Source organism: Odontesthes bonariensis, chromosome 2 (genome assembly GCF_027942865.1).
Source record: "Odontesthes bonariensis isolate fOdoBon6 chromosome 2, fOdoBon6.hap1, whole genome shotgun sequence".
NCBI classification, from domain to species: domain Eukaryota; kingdom Metazoa; phylum Chordata; class Actinopteri; order Atheriniformes; family Atherinopsidae; genus Odontesthes; species Odontesthes bonariensis.
In genome coordinates, this window is record NC_134507.1 from 42390490 (window position 1) to 42405074 (window position 14585).

At 46.2% G+C, this 14585-nt stretch overlaps 1 protein-coding gene across 4 annotated transcripts in view; it reads right to left on the minus strand.

The window, feature by feature from the left end:
• The window catches only part of prkg2l (protein kinase cGMP-dependent 2, like), a 67907-nt gene that overhangs the window by 8383 nt on the left and 44939 nt on the right, over positions 1–14585 (minus strand). For 2 of the 4 annotated variants that reach the window (XM_075481894.1, XM_075481863.1), the window contains 2 exons: positions 12506–12568; positions 8770–8836 (listed from right to left, as the gene is read on the minus strand). The exons of 1 other annotated variant lie outside the window; for it this stretch is intronic. In XM_075481894.1, the coding sequence (XP_075338009.1) occupies positions 8770–8836; positions 12506–12568 (130 nt within the window). The remainder of the gene's footprint in view (positions 1–8769; positions 8837–12505; positions 12569–14585) is intronic. One more of the 4 variants, XM_075481875.1, reaches the window with a different exon arrangement.

A 14585-nucleotide genomic window follows, 5' to 3' on the forward strand; every position in this document is an offset into this window, starting at 1 on the left:
TTGTTGAGACGCATTTTCGTTTTTCCGGGAATTTGGCATATCGGTAGTGGGAGAGGCTTACAAACGGCAACTTGTGAAAAAAAAATACTGTGAAAAATTGCAGATGGATATATGTTCACACAAAATATTAACCGACGGTGCCGCAGCCTCCAACCTAAGCAGCCATCTTGCTCGGCGCCATCACGTGACCCCCCTACTTCCAATATTGTTGAAAGCAATAGAAAGTGCCAATGTTGCCTTTTTAGATACTTCAACTTCCATGTAAGCTTGTATAAATTGAATTGCTCTTTTTGAGAATTGGTCTTTCGTTCAGACGGCTGAATTTTGTGTCATTGTCACTAAATTTTTAAAGTAGGTACACCAGTGTGACTTTGGAATATTGCTTAAATGTAGCACATCTGCCTGCAGTAATTTGTAAATGTGGACCGTACTATTCAGTCTACAGTAAACACATCCATTGTTTTCCACTTGTCCAAAATCAGGTCGCAGAGGAAATAGAGAGAAACGCAGAGATCGCTCTCCCCAGTGAGACTCTCCAGCTCTTCCTGGGGGATCCCAAGGCATTCCCAGGCCATAAGGGATATATAATCCATCCAACGAGTTCTGGGTCTGCCCCAGGGCCTCTGCTTAGTTGCATTTGCCCAGGAAACCTCCAAAGTTAGGCAACCAGGAGGCATCCTAAGCAGATAATCGAACTACCTCAGCTTACTCCTTTCGATGCAGAGGAGCAGCAGCTTTACTCTGAGCTCCTTCCGGATGTGAAAACCCTTACAGCCGCTTGTATCCGTGATATTATTCTTTCGGTCACTACCCAGATCTCGTGACCATAGGTGAAGGTAGGAACAAAGATAGACCAGTAAATTGAAAGCTTTGCCTTCCGGCTCAGCTCCCTCTTTACCACAAGGGACTAGAGCAGCGCCCTCATTACTGCTGACAAAGCCCCAGTCCGTCTGTGCATCTCCCGCTCCAACCTGCCGTCAATCATGAGCAAGATCCCGAGATACTTAAACTCCTCTACCTGAGGCAGGGACTCATCCCCAACCTTGAGAGAGCATTCCACCTTTTTTCCAATTGAGAAGTATGGCTTGTATGACTCTCATCCCGACTATTTCAAACTGAGCTGCGAACTGCTCCAGTGTGCGCTGAAGGTCTCGGCTTGAAGAAGCCAACAGAGCCACATCATCTGCAAAAAGCAGAGATGCGACCCTGAGGTTCCAAACCCAGACGCCCTCCTCTCCCATGACTACATCTCAAGATCCTGTCCATGAAAATCACAAACAGGATTGGTGACAAGATGCAGCCCTGGCGGAGTCCAACACGCACTGTAAAGGAGTATGAACTTGCGGAATGCGGACACATCATGGTTATACAGGGACTGGATAGCTCGTAAAAGCGATTCCAGTACCCCATACTGACTTTAATATTTTGGTACCGCTCCAGCAAGGTCTCTGAATTACTTGTAGTCTTGTGGATCCAAGCCAGTTAAGAGCGGACTGAGGTCGTAAAGGCAGTGGAGTCTTTACAGTGTTCAGTAAAAGTCTCAAAATGCAAAACTCTTATCCCTTCTCATGAAACTTATCTGTTACAATATGCAGAGAACATGAATATCAGCATAAGGATTTTCCTCCTTGCAGGTTTTCCTTTGTCAAATCACCGTTATGTGTATCATGCCATACAATTACTCACTTGGAAATATGACAACTGGTCAGACTAGGACAGTGGCTAGGGCTTATTAAATTGTTGTATAGTAACAGTAAAATAATCTTGAATGAAATATGCCAAGAAATTAAGATCCTGTAACTATTCCTGACGATGGTGATGATGGTTTTAAAGGGGAACTCCGGGGCATTTGAAGAGCAATCCAATTGCTAGAGGTTGTCAAATACTGACAGTAGGACACAGACTGGTGCAAATCGGCGCTCCCTGTGCGGCGATTGCCCTGTTTGCGCAGCCTGTCATGCTAGCCAAATACGTGGTGGTCAAGGGGCAAATTCTAAACCTTCCACGTAAAACAACATTTAAAACATTACAACAATATTGTTGTAATGTTTTAAATACTTGAACGCAGTTTTTCTAGAGAAGATAAGTGCTTTGGATATGGGAGTATCGTCCATTGACTGTTTTGGGCTTTGCCCGAGCATACCGACAACCGGTAAGTGACATGCTGTTTATAAAGTTGTTTTGTAACGTCCCCATGCCAGTAATGTAAGAACCATGCATATGATTTTGATGGTAAGGCTTGTGACTTTATTGTCGGATGGTTTATAAAGTGGTGTGATGTTTCTGCAGTGTGCAAGTTGTTGTTTTACATGGAAGGTTTAGAATTTGCCCCTCGGCCACCACGTATTTGGCTAGCATGAAAGGCTGCGCAAACAGCGCAATCGCCGCACAGGGAGCGCCGATTTGCACCAGTCTATGTCCTACTGTCAGTATTTGACAACCTCTAGCAATGGGACTGCGCTTCAAATGCCCCGGAGTTCCCCTTTAAGTGTCTTGTACAGTGTCACACCGTGGTGAGGTTAAGTTGGGTTTTTGTCTCGTTTCATGTATTGTTTCGTCATTTCCTGTTTTATTTTGAAAGATTAACTTCCCTCTCGTTCCAGGTCACTTGCCCTTCCTCTCGTGTTCCAGTCTGATTGTGGTATGAATGATTCCACCTGTTTCCCATTACCCCGGTGTGCTTAAGAGTCTGCGTCTCCCCCTGTCTTGTGCCAGTGTGTTGTATCTGTCCCAGTATAGCGCATCATCCTAGCGTTTTTCCCAAGCCCGTTTCCGAGTTCCGAGTTCCCAGTGGTATTTTTCCTCGTAAGAGTGATTTTGTTTTTCCCAGAGTAAGTTTGATAATATAGAACCTGTAGGAGCTACAGAGTTAATTTTTCTTATAGCCTTTTTGTTTTCCCTCCAGAGTGGAGTGGCCTTTTCGTTTGTAAAATTTTCATAGTATATTTCCTCCGATTTCTAGGAGAGGGTCTTTTGTTTTCCTCCTCAGTAGGAGTGACATTTAGTTTAAAAGTAAAGTTTCATGGTCTTTTGTTTTCTCCTCCGCTAGTGGAGTGATTTTGATTTTTGATCATTTTTATATAGATATACTTCTCCACATTTGGAAAGTATATTCTTAGAGTAATATTTCATAGCCCATTTTAGTTTCTCTCACGAGGAACTGGTCGATCTGCTGCCTCAAATAAAAGTCTTGGAATTAAACCTCTTGCATCTGCGTCCTCCATTCTCTGGTCCTGACAGTACACACTGGCCAGAATGGACGCAGCAGGATCCGAGCTTTTGTCCGAGGCTCTCTCTTCCCAGAGCGATCGCCTTACTCGGCAGGAGGAGCAGATGGCTACGCTTGGCCAGGGGGTCGACAGCCTCGCCCGGAGTCAGCTGGCTTTCCAGACCGCCGTCTCTGGCCGGATGGATCGGCTTGCCAGCCAGCTGCAGCAAGTCCTGGGGCACCTCGACAAAGATGCACCTGCAGCGGCCGCACCCGCACCTGCGCCTCAGCCCTCTCCCCCCAACTACGGTGCCAGTATTCGGCTGGCTTCCCCGGAGCGATTCTCTGGAGAGGTCGGCTTGAGCAGAGCATTCATCAGTGACTGTGAGTTGCATTTTGCTCTCAACCCGCTCCAGTATCCCACCGATCTCCACAAGGTCGGCTACATGATGACGCACCTGACCGGGAGAGCTAAGGCATGGGCCAGGGCAGAGTGGGACAGAAAGTCTCCACTTTGCAGCTCCCACCAGGCGTTTAAAGAAGCTCTGCGCAAGGTATTCGACCCCGTTACCGCGGAGCGGCAGAAGGCGAGGGAGCTAAGCGGTCTCAAACAAGGTCGGGAGACTGTTTGCGACTTCGCCATCCGTTTCCGAACTCTGGCGGTGGAGAGCGGCTGGAACGATCGGGCGCTGTATGACGTCTTCCTGAAGGAACTGGCTGTTCCCATCCAAGAACTACTTCTCCCGTTGGACCTCCCTGCGGATGTGGATTCGCTAATCACCCTCGCGGTTCGGACGGACAACCGGTTGCAGGAGTTAAAGGCCCATCGGGGAGAACACCAACGCTCGCCCGCTTTTTTCCAACCCTCTCGTCCTTCCCCACGGTCACCCGCACACGGATCTCCACCCGTTCATCCCCTCACTCCGCCTCCTGCCGGAGGAGAGGAACCCATGGAGTTGGGCAGAGCTCGGCTCACACAGGCGGAAAGAGAACGCCAAATCCGAGAAGGGAGATGCCTTTACTGCGGGGAGATCGGACACCTCATCTCCACTTGCCCAATCCGACCACCCCAGGTAAAGAGAGACTCTGTGGTTACAAGTGCCACGCCACGAAAACCTTTCAACATCAAGGTAACGCACAGGAACACCACTCTCAACCTTGACATTTTAATTGATTCTGGGGCAGATGAAAGCCTCATGGACTGGGGTGTAGCTAAAAAACTGGGTCTTAAGACGGAACGACTAACACAACCCATTAACGCCAATGCGTTGAATGGGCAACCCCTGTGTTCCATAACCCACATTACGGAACCCGTAACCATGACTACGGACCTTCATCAGGAGAAAATTTAATTTTTTCTGTTCCACTCCCCTTCTCATGCTCTGGTTTTGGGTCACTCTTGGCTCACCAGACATAATCCGCGCATCGACTGGCCTTCGGGCAAAATACTGGGATGGGGAAGAGCCTGCGAGGGAACATGTCTGCCAACCAAGTCTGGTAAACCGGCTCACGCCACTGTTAAAAATATTTCTGTCCCTGTCACAGAGTTCCAGCCGCCCGACGTGACCTCGATCCCTGCCTGCTACCACCATCTCAGAGAAGTCTTCAGCAAAGACAGAGCCACGTCTCTTCCCCCACATCGGCCTTACGACTGCGCCGTGGATCTCATCCCAGGATCCACTATTCCCAAGGGGCGCCTCTACTCCCTATCACGGCCAGAGCAACAGGCCATGAAGGACTACATCGATACATCTCTCAAAGCGGGGCTCATCCGCCCCTCTTCCTCCCCGGCTGGGGCGGGATTTTTCTTCGTGGCCAAGAAAGACGGCTCCCTACGGCCCTGTATCGATTACAGTCCACTAAACGACATCACCATAAAGAACCGTTACCCACTCCCTCTGATGTCATCTGTATTCGACCAACTCCAACAGGCCGCCGTCTTCACAAAACTGGACCTGCGCAACGCTTACCACCTCGTCCGTATTAGAGAAGGGGACGAGTGGAAGACTGGTTTTAACACCCCTAGTGGCCACTACGAATATCTGGTGATGCCCTTCAGCCTCACCAACGCTCCTGCTGTCTTCCAGGCCATGATAAACGACGTCCTCAGAGACTTTTTGGATCATTTTGTTTATGTTTATTTGGATGACATTCTGATTTATTCACCTGATCTGGACACACACAAGTCCCATGTTAACAGAGTTTTGAAAAGACTGCTTGAAAATCATTTGTATGTGAAAGCTGAAAAAAGTGAATTCCATGTAACCACTACTACTTTTCTTGGTTTTATTATTTCCCCCGGCAAAGTTCAGATGGACCCCGCCAAGATCAGTGCTGTGGCTGAGTGGCCGACCCCAGATAACCGCAAAAAGGTTCAACAGTTCCTGGGGTTCGCCAACTTCTACAGGCGGTTCATCAGGGGTTTCAGCGCCATCGCCGCACCGCTCCATGCCCTCACCTCGCCTCAGGTTCGTTTTCTCTGGGGGCCGAAACAAGAAGAAGCTTTCCGCCGCCTCAAACAACTCTTCACCACCGCTCCCATCCTCACCTTACCTGACCCACAGCGCCAGTTCGTGGTCGAGGTGGACGCTTCCAGTGAGGGCATCGGGGCCGTTCTCTCCCAGAGGGCAGAGTCTGACGGTAAGATGCACCCATGCGCTTTCCTCTCCCGGCGCCTGAGCTCGGCGGAGAGGAACTACGACGTGGGGAACCGGGAGCTGCTGGCTGTTAAGATCGCCTTGGAGGAGTGGAGACACTGGTTGGAGGGGGCAGCTCATCCTTTTATTGTCTGGACCGACCATAAAAATTTAGAATACATTAGGAAAGCCAAGAGGCTTAATTCTCGCCAGGCCAGGTGGACTCTGTTTTTTAACCGTTTTCGTTTCACGTTGTCTTACAGGCCAGGATCCCGAAACATCAAGCCCGACGCCCTGTCCCGTATTTATGATCCTGCGCCTGTTGCCAAGGAACCTGAGCCCATCCTTCCACTGAACTGTGTGGTTGGAGCGGTAAATTGGCAAATAGAAAAAGAGGTGAAGGAAGCCAACGGTGAGACCCCTCCACCTAGTGGATGCCCGGAGCAATGTTTATTTGTCCCGGCTAATCTGCGTCCACAGGTGATTCATTGGGCTCACACCTCGCTGCTCACCTGCCATCCGGAGAACCATGTTCGCCATCTCCCAGCGGTTCTGGTGGCCATCCATGGAGCCGGAGGTCCGGGAGTACATCGAGGCTTGCTCAGTCTGCGCCCGCAATAAGACTTCCTCCGGAGCACGCAGGGGACTGCTGCACCCACTGCCGATCCCCTCCAGACCGTGGTCGGACATCTCGCTGGATTTTGTCACGGGGCTCCCGGTCTCTGAAGGTAACACCACGGTTCTGACCGTGGTGGATCGTTTCTCTAAAATGACACATTTTATAGCATTGCCTAAGTTGCCTACGGCCAAAGAAACGGCCAGACCGAGCGCCTCAATCAACAGCTGGAAACCGGCCTCCGGTGCCTGGTTTCCCAGAACCCGACAACGTGGAGCGCCCACCTGGTCTGGGTAGAGTTTGCCCACAACTCTCTGCCCACCTCCCCCACCGGTCTCTCACCCTTCAAGTGCGTCTACGGATACCAGCCTCCCGTGTTCCCTGACGCTGAGCGGGAGGTTTCCGTTCCCTTCGCCCATGCTCTGGTTCGCCGCTGTCGGCGCATCTGGGCTGCAGCCCGTCAGATTCTGACCCGCCAGGGGGACCGCGTCAAAAAGGCCGCCGATCGGAAGCGACGCCCTGCACCCGATTACCAGCCTGGGCAGAAGGTCTGGCTCTCGGCCCGAGACCTCCACCTAAAGGTCCCCAGCAGGAAGCTGGCTCCGCGCTTCGTGGGTCCCTTCAGCATCTCCAAAATCATCAATCCAGCCGCCATCCGTCTCCGCTTACCCCGATCCCTCAGAGTACATCCTACATCCCACCTTCCACGTCAGCCAAGTCAAGCCCGCCAAGGAAAGCCCCATGGTCCCGACCTCCAAGCCCCCGCCGCCACTGGAGGCGGCCGACGGGGGAGTTTTATATAATGTAAAGAAACTTTTAGCCGTAAGTAATCGAGGGAGGGGTAAGCAGTACTTGGTGGACTGGGAGGGTTACGGCCCAGAAGAAAGACAATGGGTTCCCAGGAGTTATATAGCCGACCCCTCCCTCATCTCTGACTTTCATAAAAACCACCCTGAACTCCCTGGACCGTCCGGAGTCCGGTCCTAGAAGGGGGGGCTCTGTCACACCGTGGTGAGGTTAAGTTGGGTTTTTGTCTCGTTTCATGTATTGTTTCGTCATTTCCTGTTTTATTTTGAAAGATTAACTTCCCTCTCGTTCCAGGTCACTTGCCCTTCCTCTCGTGTTCCAGTCTGATTGTGGTATGAATGATTCCACCTGTTTCCCATTACCCCGGTGTGCTTAAGAGTCTGCGTCTCCCCCTGTCTTGTGCCAGTGTGTTGTATCTGTCCCAGTATAGTGCATCATCCTAGCGTTTTTCCCAAGCCCGTTTCCGAGTTCCGAGTTCCCAGTTCCCAGTGGTATTTTTCCTCGTAAGAGTGATTTTGTTTTTCCCAGAGTAAGTTTGATAATATAGAACCTGTAGGAGCTACAGAGTTAATTTTTCTTATAGCCTTTTTGTTTTCCCTCCTGAGTGGAGTGGCCTTTTCGTTTGTAAAATTTTCATAGTATATTTCCTCCGATTTCTAGGAGAGGGTCTTTTGTTTTCCTCCTCAGTAGGAGTGACATTTAGTTTAAAAGTAAAGTTTCATGGTCTTTTGTTTTCTCCTCCGCTAGTGGAGTGATTTTGATTTTTGATCATTTTTATATAGATATACTTCTCCACTTTTGGAAAGTATATTCTTAGAGTAATATTTCATAGCCCATTTTAGTTTCTCTCACGAGGAACTGGTCGATCTGCTGCCTCAAATAAAAGTCTTGGAATTAAACCTCCTGCATCTGCGTCCTCCATTCTCTGGTCCTGACATACAGTCAGTGACATTTCTGTTAAATGTGGCATGTGCAAAGTATAACTTGAATAATATTAGATATTCAGCCCACAGAAACTCGCATTGCTACCATGCTGTGGATACTGTCAGAAAAGAAGGGCAGAACCACAATCAACACCAAAACATTTCAGGGAAGATCATTCAGAAATATTGCTGGCTTATGTTTTCCACAAGTGTATATTCAGACTCTGAAATAGTGTTTTACGATGAGTTATTTAATTACTGATTCAACAAGAATGTATAAATGACGAAAATGTACATTTATTAAAGCAATTAATTACAGTTCTAACCTACATGTTTATGTAGATTCTCAGTCATCCAGGTTATAGTAATTATAAGAGCTCAAAGTGCCAGATTTCTAAAACGATTTATTCTCATCCAGGGAAATATGTAATGAAACGGGTAAAGGGACATTTTTGAAGGGCAGGGTTTACAAGGCACAGTACGAGCTTAATTTGTAAGATTTTACCCCTAACACTGATTCCCACTTCCAATGTTGTTGTATGAATGGGTTTTTTAGAGCTTATTGTGGCTGAGTCTCACCTGTCTTCTAAGTGGAGACAGCAGCTGGTGACATCTCAAGCCCTCCCAGTTGAAGCCTTGGAACCATCTACAAAACAAACAAAATCTTCTGACTTCCGTTTTGCTCTTCAAAATGTATACTACAGAAAAATATTTTTAGATTAAGGGTTTCAGAGCAGTTTTCTTCATCCAAATAGAAACCTCGTCTTGACAGAAACGCTTCAGTTTTCATTATCTCCTAGTTGCTTTTTAAAAAAAATGTCTGGTAAGTTTTATTCAGACTTACAGTGGCTTGCAAATATATTCATCATTCATGCGTTTTTCTTTTCTTTTTTTTTGCTGTACAACTTGAAATGTAAATGGTAAAATCAATACAACAATATAGAAAATGAAAAAACAAAAATAAAGTCCATACTGAAGAAGTGAAATAAAAAAGAAATTGATTAAAAAAAGAAATGTGGCGCAGCATATTAATTTAGCAAGTAAATCTTCTCCTTCTGCTGGTGTACAGCAATCTTGAAGTCATGAAGTAGATCAATCGGATTGAGTTCTGGGCTTTGACTAGTCTATTCCAACAAATACAAATATTTCCCCTCAAACCAGACGAGTGTTGTTTCGGCATTATGCTTAGGGGCATGGTCCAGCTGGAGGGTGAACCTCCATCTGTGGAAGACTAAAAAAGTTTTTTCTTCTAAAATTTCCCCATGGTTAGCACCATTTATCACTTTCTCAATTCTAACTAGTCTGTGCTGATGAAAAAGACCCCCATGAATCACCATGCTTCACTGTGGGATGATGTTGGGATTGCACCAGACCCAGTGTTTTTCTTGATTGTTCCATTTTAGTGTAATCTGACCATAGGACTTTAATTCACAGTGAGTTTTGGTGGATGGCCCTCTCCTGACAAGTTTGTTGGGGTGCCATATTCTTTCCAATTTGTGATAATGGTGTAAATCAGTGGGATTTTCAAAGTTTATTATATTGTTTTACAACTCAACTCTGATTTGTACGTCTCCACAACTTTGTTGCTGAGCTGTTTGGAGAGCCCTTTGCCCCCTAATAGTGTCACTTGCTTGGTGGTGCTTCTTGATTAGTGGTGTTGCAGACACTGGGGCCTTCCAAAACAGGTGTTTTTATACTATGATCATGTGACAGTTAGATTGCACACAGGTAGACCTTATTTAACAAATGAGACTTCTGAAGATAACTGGTAGTACCCGATTTTATCTAGGGACTTCATGACTAAGGTGGAGAATTCAAATGCATGCACTAATTTATTTATTAATTTTTCAAATATATTTTTTGAGGAATTCTTTTGCCCATTTCAATTATCCAATTTCGATTACTCTTTGTAGATATATTTTCTTCTTTGGTGAATAAATCCTACAATTTTTTTTTTAAATTACAAGTTGCTTGTTCCGTAAGTACTAATGCAATCCCATACCATCAGAGATGCAAACTTTGGAATTAAGCCCTGATAATAAGCCAGATGGTCCTTCTTGTCGTTAATCTTGAGGAAAACAGCATCCATGATTAAAAATGAAAGTTTATTTATCAGATCAAAGAGCAATTTTACACTTTGCCTCTGTCAATTTTAAAATGAGCCACTCATGACAGAAACATGCCTGTCTCATTTTTTCCAGCATTGTCTGATTTTATCATGTAGGTAGGCTGCACGGTGGTTTGGTGGTTAGCACCATTGCAAGAGCATTTCAGGTTTGCATTTCATGTGCAGATTGCTCAGCATTCAACACCATAGTCCCCTCCAGGCTGGACGCTAAGCTGTGTGATCTTGGACTGAACTCCTCTCTGTGTAGGTGGGTCCACAGCTTCCTAACCAGCAGACAACAGGTGGTATGGGTGGGTTCCCATAATTCATCCCCCCTCACACTCAACACTGGATCCCCTCAAAGGCTGCGTGCTGAGTCCCCTGCTGTACTCCTTGTACAAACATGACTGTGTGTCCACACCAGACAGCAATATCATTATTAAGTTTACTGACAACACAGCCATTGTGGGGTTAATCTCCCATAAAAAGAGAGGAGGCTTACAGGAAGGAGGTCATCCACCTGGAGAGCTGGTGCCGGGAGAATAGCCTACTGCTGAACGCCAGCAGAACTAAGGAGCTGATTGTGGATTACAGGAGTGACATCCGTCCACTCTGCATCGGCGGGTCTGAGCTGGAGAGAGTGGACAGCTTCAAATACCTCAGTGTGACCATCTCACAAGACCTGTCCTGGTCACTGCACTCTAATGGCGCTTTTCCACTAGCTCGGCACGGCTCGCCAAGGCTCATCACGGCTCACCACAGCTCATCACGGCTCGGTTTGGTTGTGTTTCCATTACAAACTAGTATACTTCGTGCCTCCTCGACGTGGGCGGGGTCGTCGTAACACGGCTGCTCGTGTTGCTGCTCACCCTGTGGCTTTTTGTCGCACAGAAGGCAAGAGAAGAGAGCCAGAGAAGACTAAAACAATACAAAACAGTATTGAAAAGTACCGGAGAGTTTTGTTACGAGCTTCAAAAAGACGACGTTTGGAGGTAAGCTAACGGTTGCTAACGCTAGCTTTTATTATCCGCGTTATGACGCTTCCAGTGACGACACTCATCGCCCAATCATTGGAAGGCAGTCGGCTGACGTCACGTTTTAGTAACGCTTCGGCCCGCTTGGAACCAGGGCTGAGGTGATACGGAAAATCGTCCCGGTTGCAGGTACGACATGCTAGTGGAAACACGCAATAGTGCGCCGAGCCGAAACGAGCTAGTGGAAAAGCGCCATAACAGGAGTGTTAAAAAGGCCAGGCAGCGTCTGTTCCACCTCAGACGCCTCAGAGTTCAGGCTCCCCCTCAAGGTGCTCAGGAACTTTTACACCTACACCATTAGCCGCTTTCGGACAGAGCCATTCTAAGAACGCAGTTATAAGAACGGTCCTCCTCGAATTCCGTTCTGATAACTGTCCTTCCCCAGCGGAACTGTTTCAATTTGCATTCTCACATGAGCCAGGTGACGTGTTACTTAAACGCCACATTCAACAACAGAACAAAACAAAACAAAACAAAACCCGCGAAAAGTAAGGAGAGAAGAAAACAACACCACAAAGAAGCTAACATGGAGAGCAAGGAGGCCACCGTGTTCATGGTCTGCATGATGGTGATATACCTGCAGGACATTTACACCAAACGATGCAGGTCGAGAGCTGAGAAGATCCTCAGGCAGCCCCACCACCCCGGACACTCACTCCTCTCCCTGCTGCCTCCAGGCCGTCGGTTCCACAGCTTGAGATTCAACACTGAGAGGATGAGGAAAAGCTTCTTCTCCCAGGCCATCCGTCTGCTCAACAGTGAGCGTCTAACTGGACTATGTCACTTTCACTTTCTGTCTGTTAATACTGTACATTTTATATACATTGTTTTTTTTATACACTGACACTTTAAACCGAGACCCCTAACCCTAACCCTTTTTAAATTGTGTGTGACTATTGTGATACGTGGTGCGTGGGCTCTGATACTATTCATATTTCATTTGAATTCTTATTTTATTGGAAGTTTCACTGGACATTGTACTGTGTATGTAACCGTCTGACCTAGTAGACTATTAGGACAAAATGATGAAAAAAAAAATATGCCTTTGACATTATAGCCATCAACAGGACAGCAAAAACAGAAAATTACAGTAGGTCAACATTGCTTCATTAAAAACCTTACCTAAAATTTTTCAAAGAAAGAGGAGAATGGTATCATTTGAACAAACACTTACTTGTGTTTTTTGATGTCCATGATACCGTTCTTTTTGTTTCCCAGCCTCTCCACTGGGTTTAGCCTGACCAAAAAAGAAAGAGATATTTAAAATGGTTCATACTAGTCTTTTCAAACAGTGTAAAATGTAGTTCGATTTAAAGACCCAAACTAAGGTGACTTAACTCATGTTTATCAGATAGATTCTGTTTAGAAAAATCAATTAATTTGATGTGAATCTTCTACTTGTATCAGAATTAGTCATGGAGCTCCACAGGGTTTTGTACTTGGACTGTTACATTTGACCTTATAGATGCTTTCAGGAGGCAATATCATAACGCAGCATTACAAAAATGTCTAGAGGTCAAGATGTTTAAATTTCTGCTTAAAATTTGGATATGTAATATAGTATTTCTTTCTGTCCCAAAACACTTCACACCTCATAAAATCATGTTTTGTAGCTTCTCTAGGTAACATTACCTTCATCTCCAATACTACCTTGGAGTTACCTTTCTCCAGGATATTTTTCTTAACCAACACAAATAAAAGGATTCATGACTACCTTCTTTCACCTGCCTAATATTGTCAAAAACAGTAGCATCTTACAGCAGTGCATGTTTTTGTTCTGCAGCTACTGCCCTGTCCAACTGGTCCAGTGTTTATTGTCTTTCATTGTTGTCTCTTTCACTTGTGGTAGGACTGCTTTGAGCACACTGGGGAGTGTCAAAGAGGGCGTTGATCTTAAGGAATTCACATCATCTGTGCTGTCCTATATTAGCTTCTGCACTGACGCTGTCCTACCCACAAAGACGATCACAGTGTTTCCGAATGAGAAGGTAGGTAGGTAGATAGGTAGATAGTACAGTGAGGGCCCTGCTTAAAGCTCAGGATGCTGCTTACATATCAGAGGTCCGTTTCACGTAGCAGGTTTAGTGAAAACTCTGAGTAGGTTAACCCTTAAATTAGGGAAACCCTGAGTTTTCCGTTTCACAAAGGGAGGTAACTCAATCCCGAGAAAGAGGGGTAACTCTAGCCTGTTTCACAAAGAGAGGTGACAACCTCACGGTCAGTTACCAGAGTAACAGACTCTCTGAACTTAACCTGGTCGGGACCAGGTTTTGTTCAAGAAACCTCGAGTTTCTTTCTCTCTCCACCCTCTTTCAGCCACACACGCCATTTGATTTCCTCATTCATTCAGTCAGCAGAGCGAGTTCTTCTACTTCTAGAAGTCCATTAGGCACAGTAGGAGGCAACTTTTTTCACGAACATGTCCTTTTGACAACGATCCCGTGGATGAAGGTGCAGCATTATTGCGCAGAGAAATAAATATTCGTCGGAGATGGTTATCAGACCGCGCATAGATTTTTGCATTTACAGACAATTATCTTTTAGAGCGGCACCATCAGAATGTGTTGGGACAAAAGAAAAAAAGACATAAACGACAAATATATATTTGTATGAATAGGCTTAAAAAAGACATATATAGGCCTATTATATTTTATAAAGGCACTCGTGTCTTGGGGGTGGATTCCCTCCGGGGATTCCCTCAGCCACTGGCCTCCCGTTAGAGGTGGTGGCCACCACCCGTTTTACGGGCATCTGTCTTCTTTGTGTTGGCTCAGTAGAAGTCTGTGTTAGTTTAAATAGGCTTAATTATTTAACAGAACATGATATAGATGATGACTCTAAATTGTCCTTCGGAGTGACTGTGAGTGTGTATGGTTGTTTGTCTCGTTTGTCTCTATGTGGCCCTGTGATGGACTGGCGGCCTGTCCGGTGTACCCCGCCTCTCGCCCACTGACCGCTGGGATAGGCTCCAGCCCCCCCGCGACCCGACTGACGGATTCAGCGATATAGATAATGGATGGATGGATGGTATAGATGAGAAGACATAGTTTATGTGTGTGAAAACAGCATTATGTTGGGAATAAAATAACTGCACAGTCAAATAGCCACTTAATATTTATTTTACAGTGTAAAACATGATAAAAATGAGGTACCTCCATGCCGAGGTCTCACCTGTTTGAACAATGTTTTTATTTTTCATCTTAAACTGCTGCCAAGAGTGCTTCTCCCCTGCGGGATTGCACCTAAATGAAATA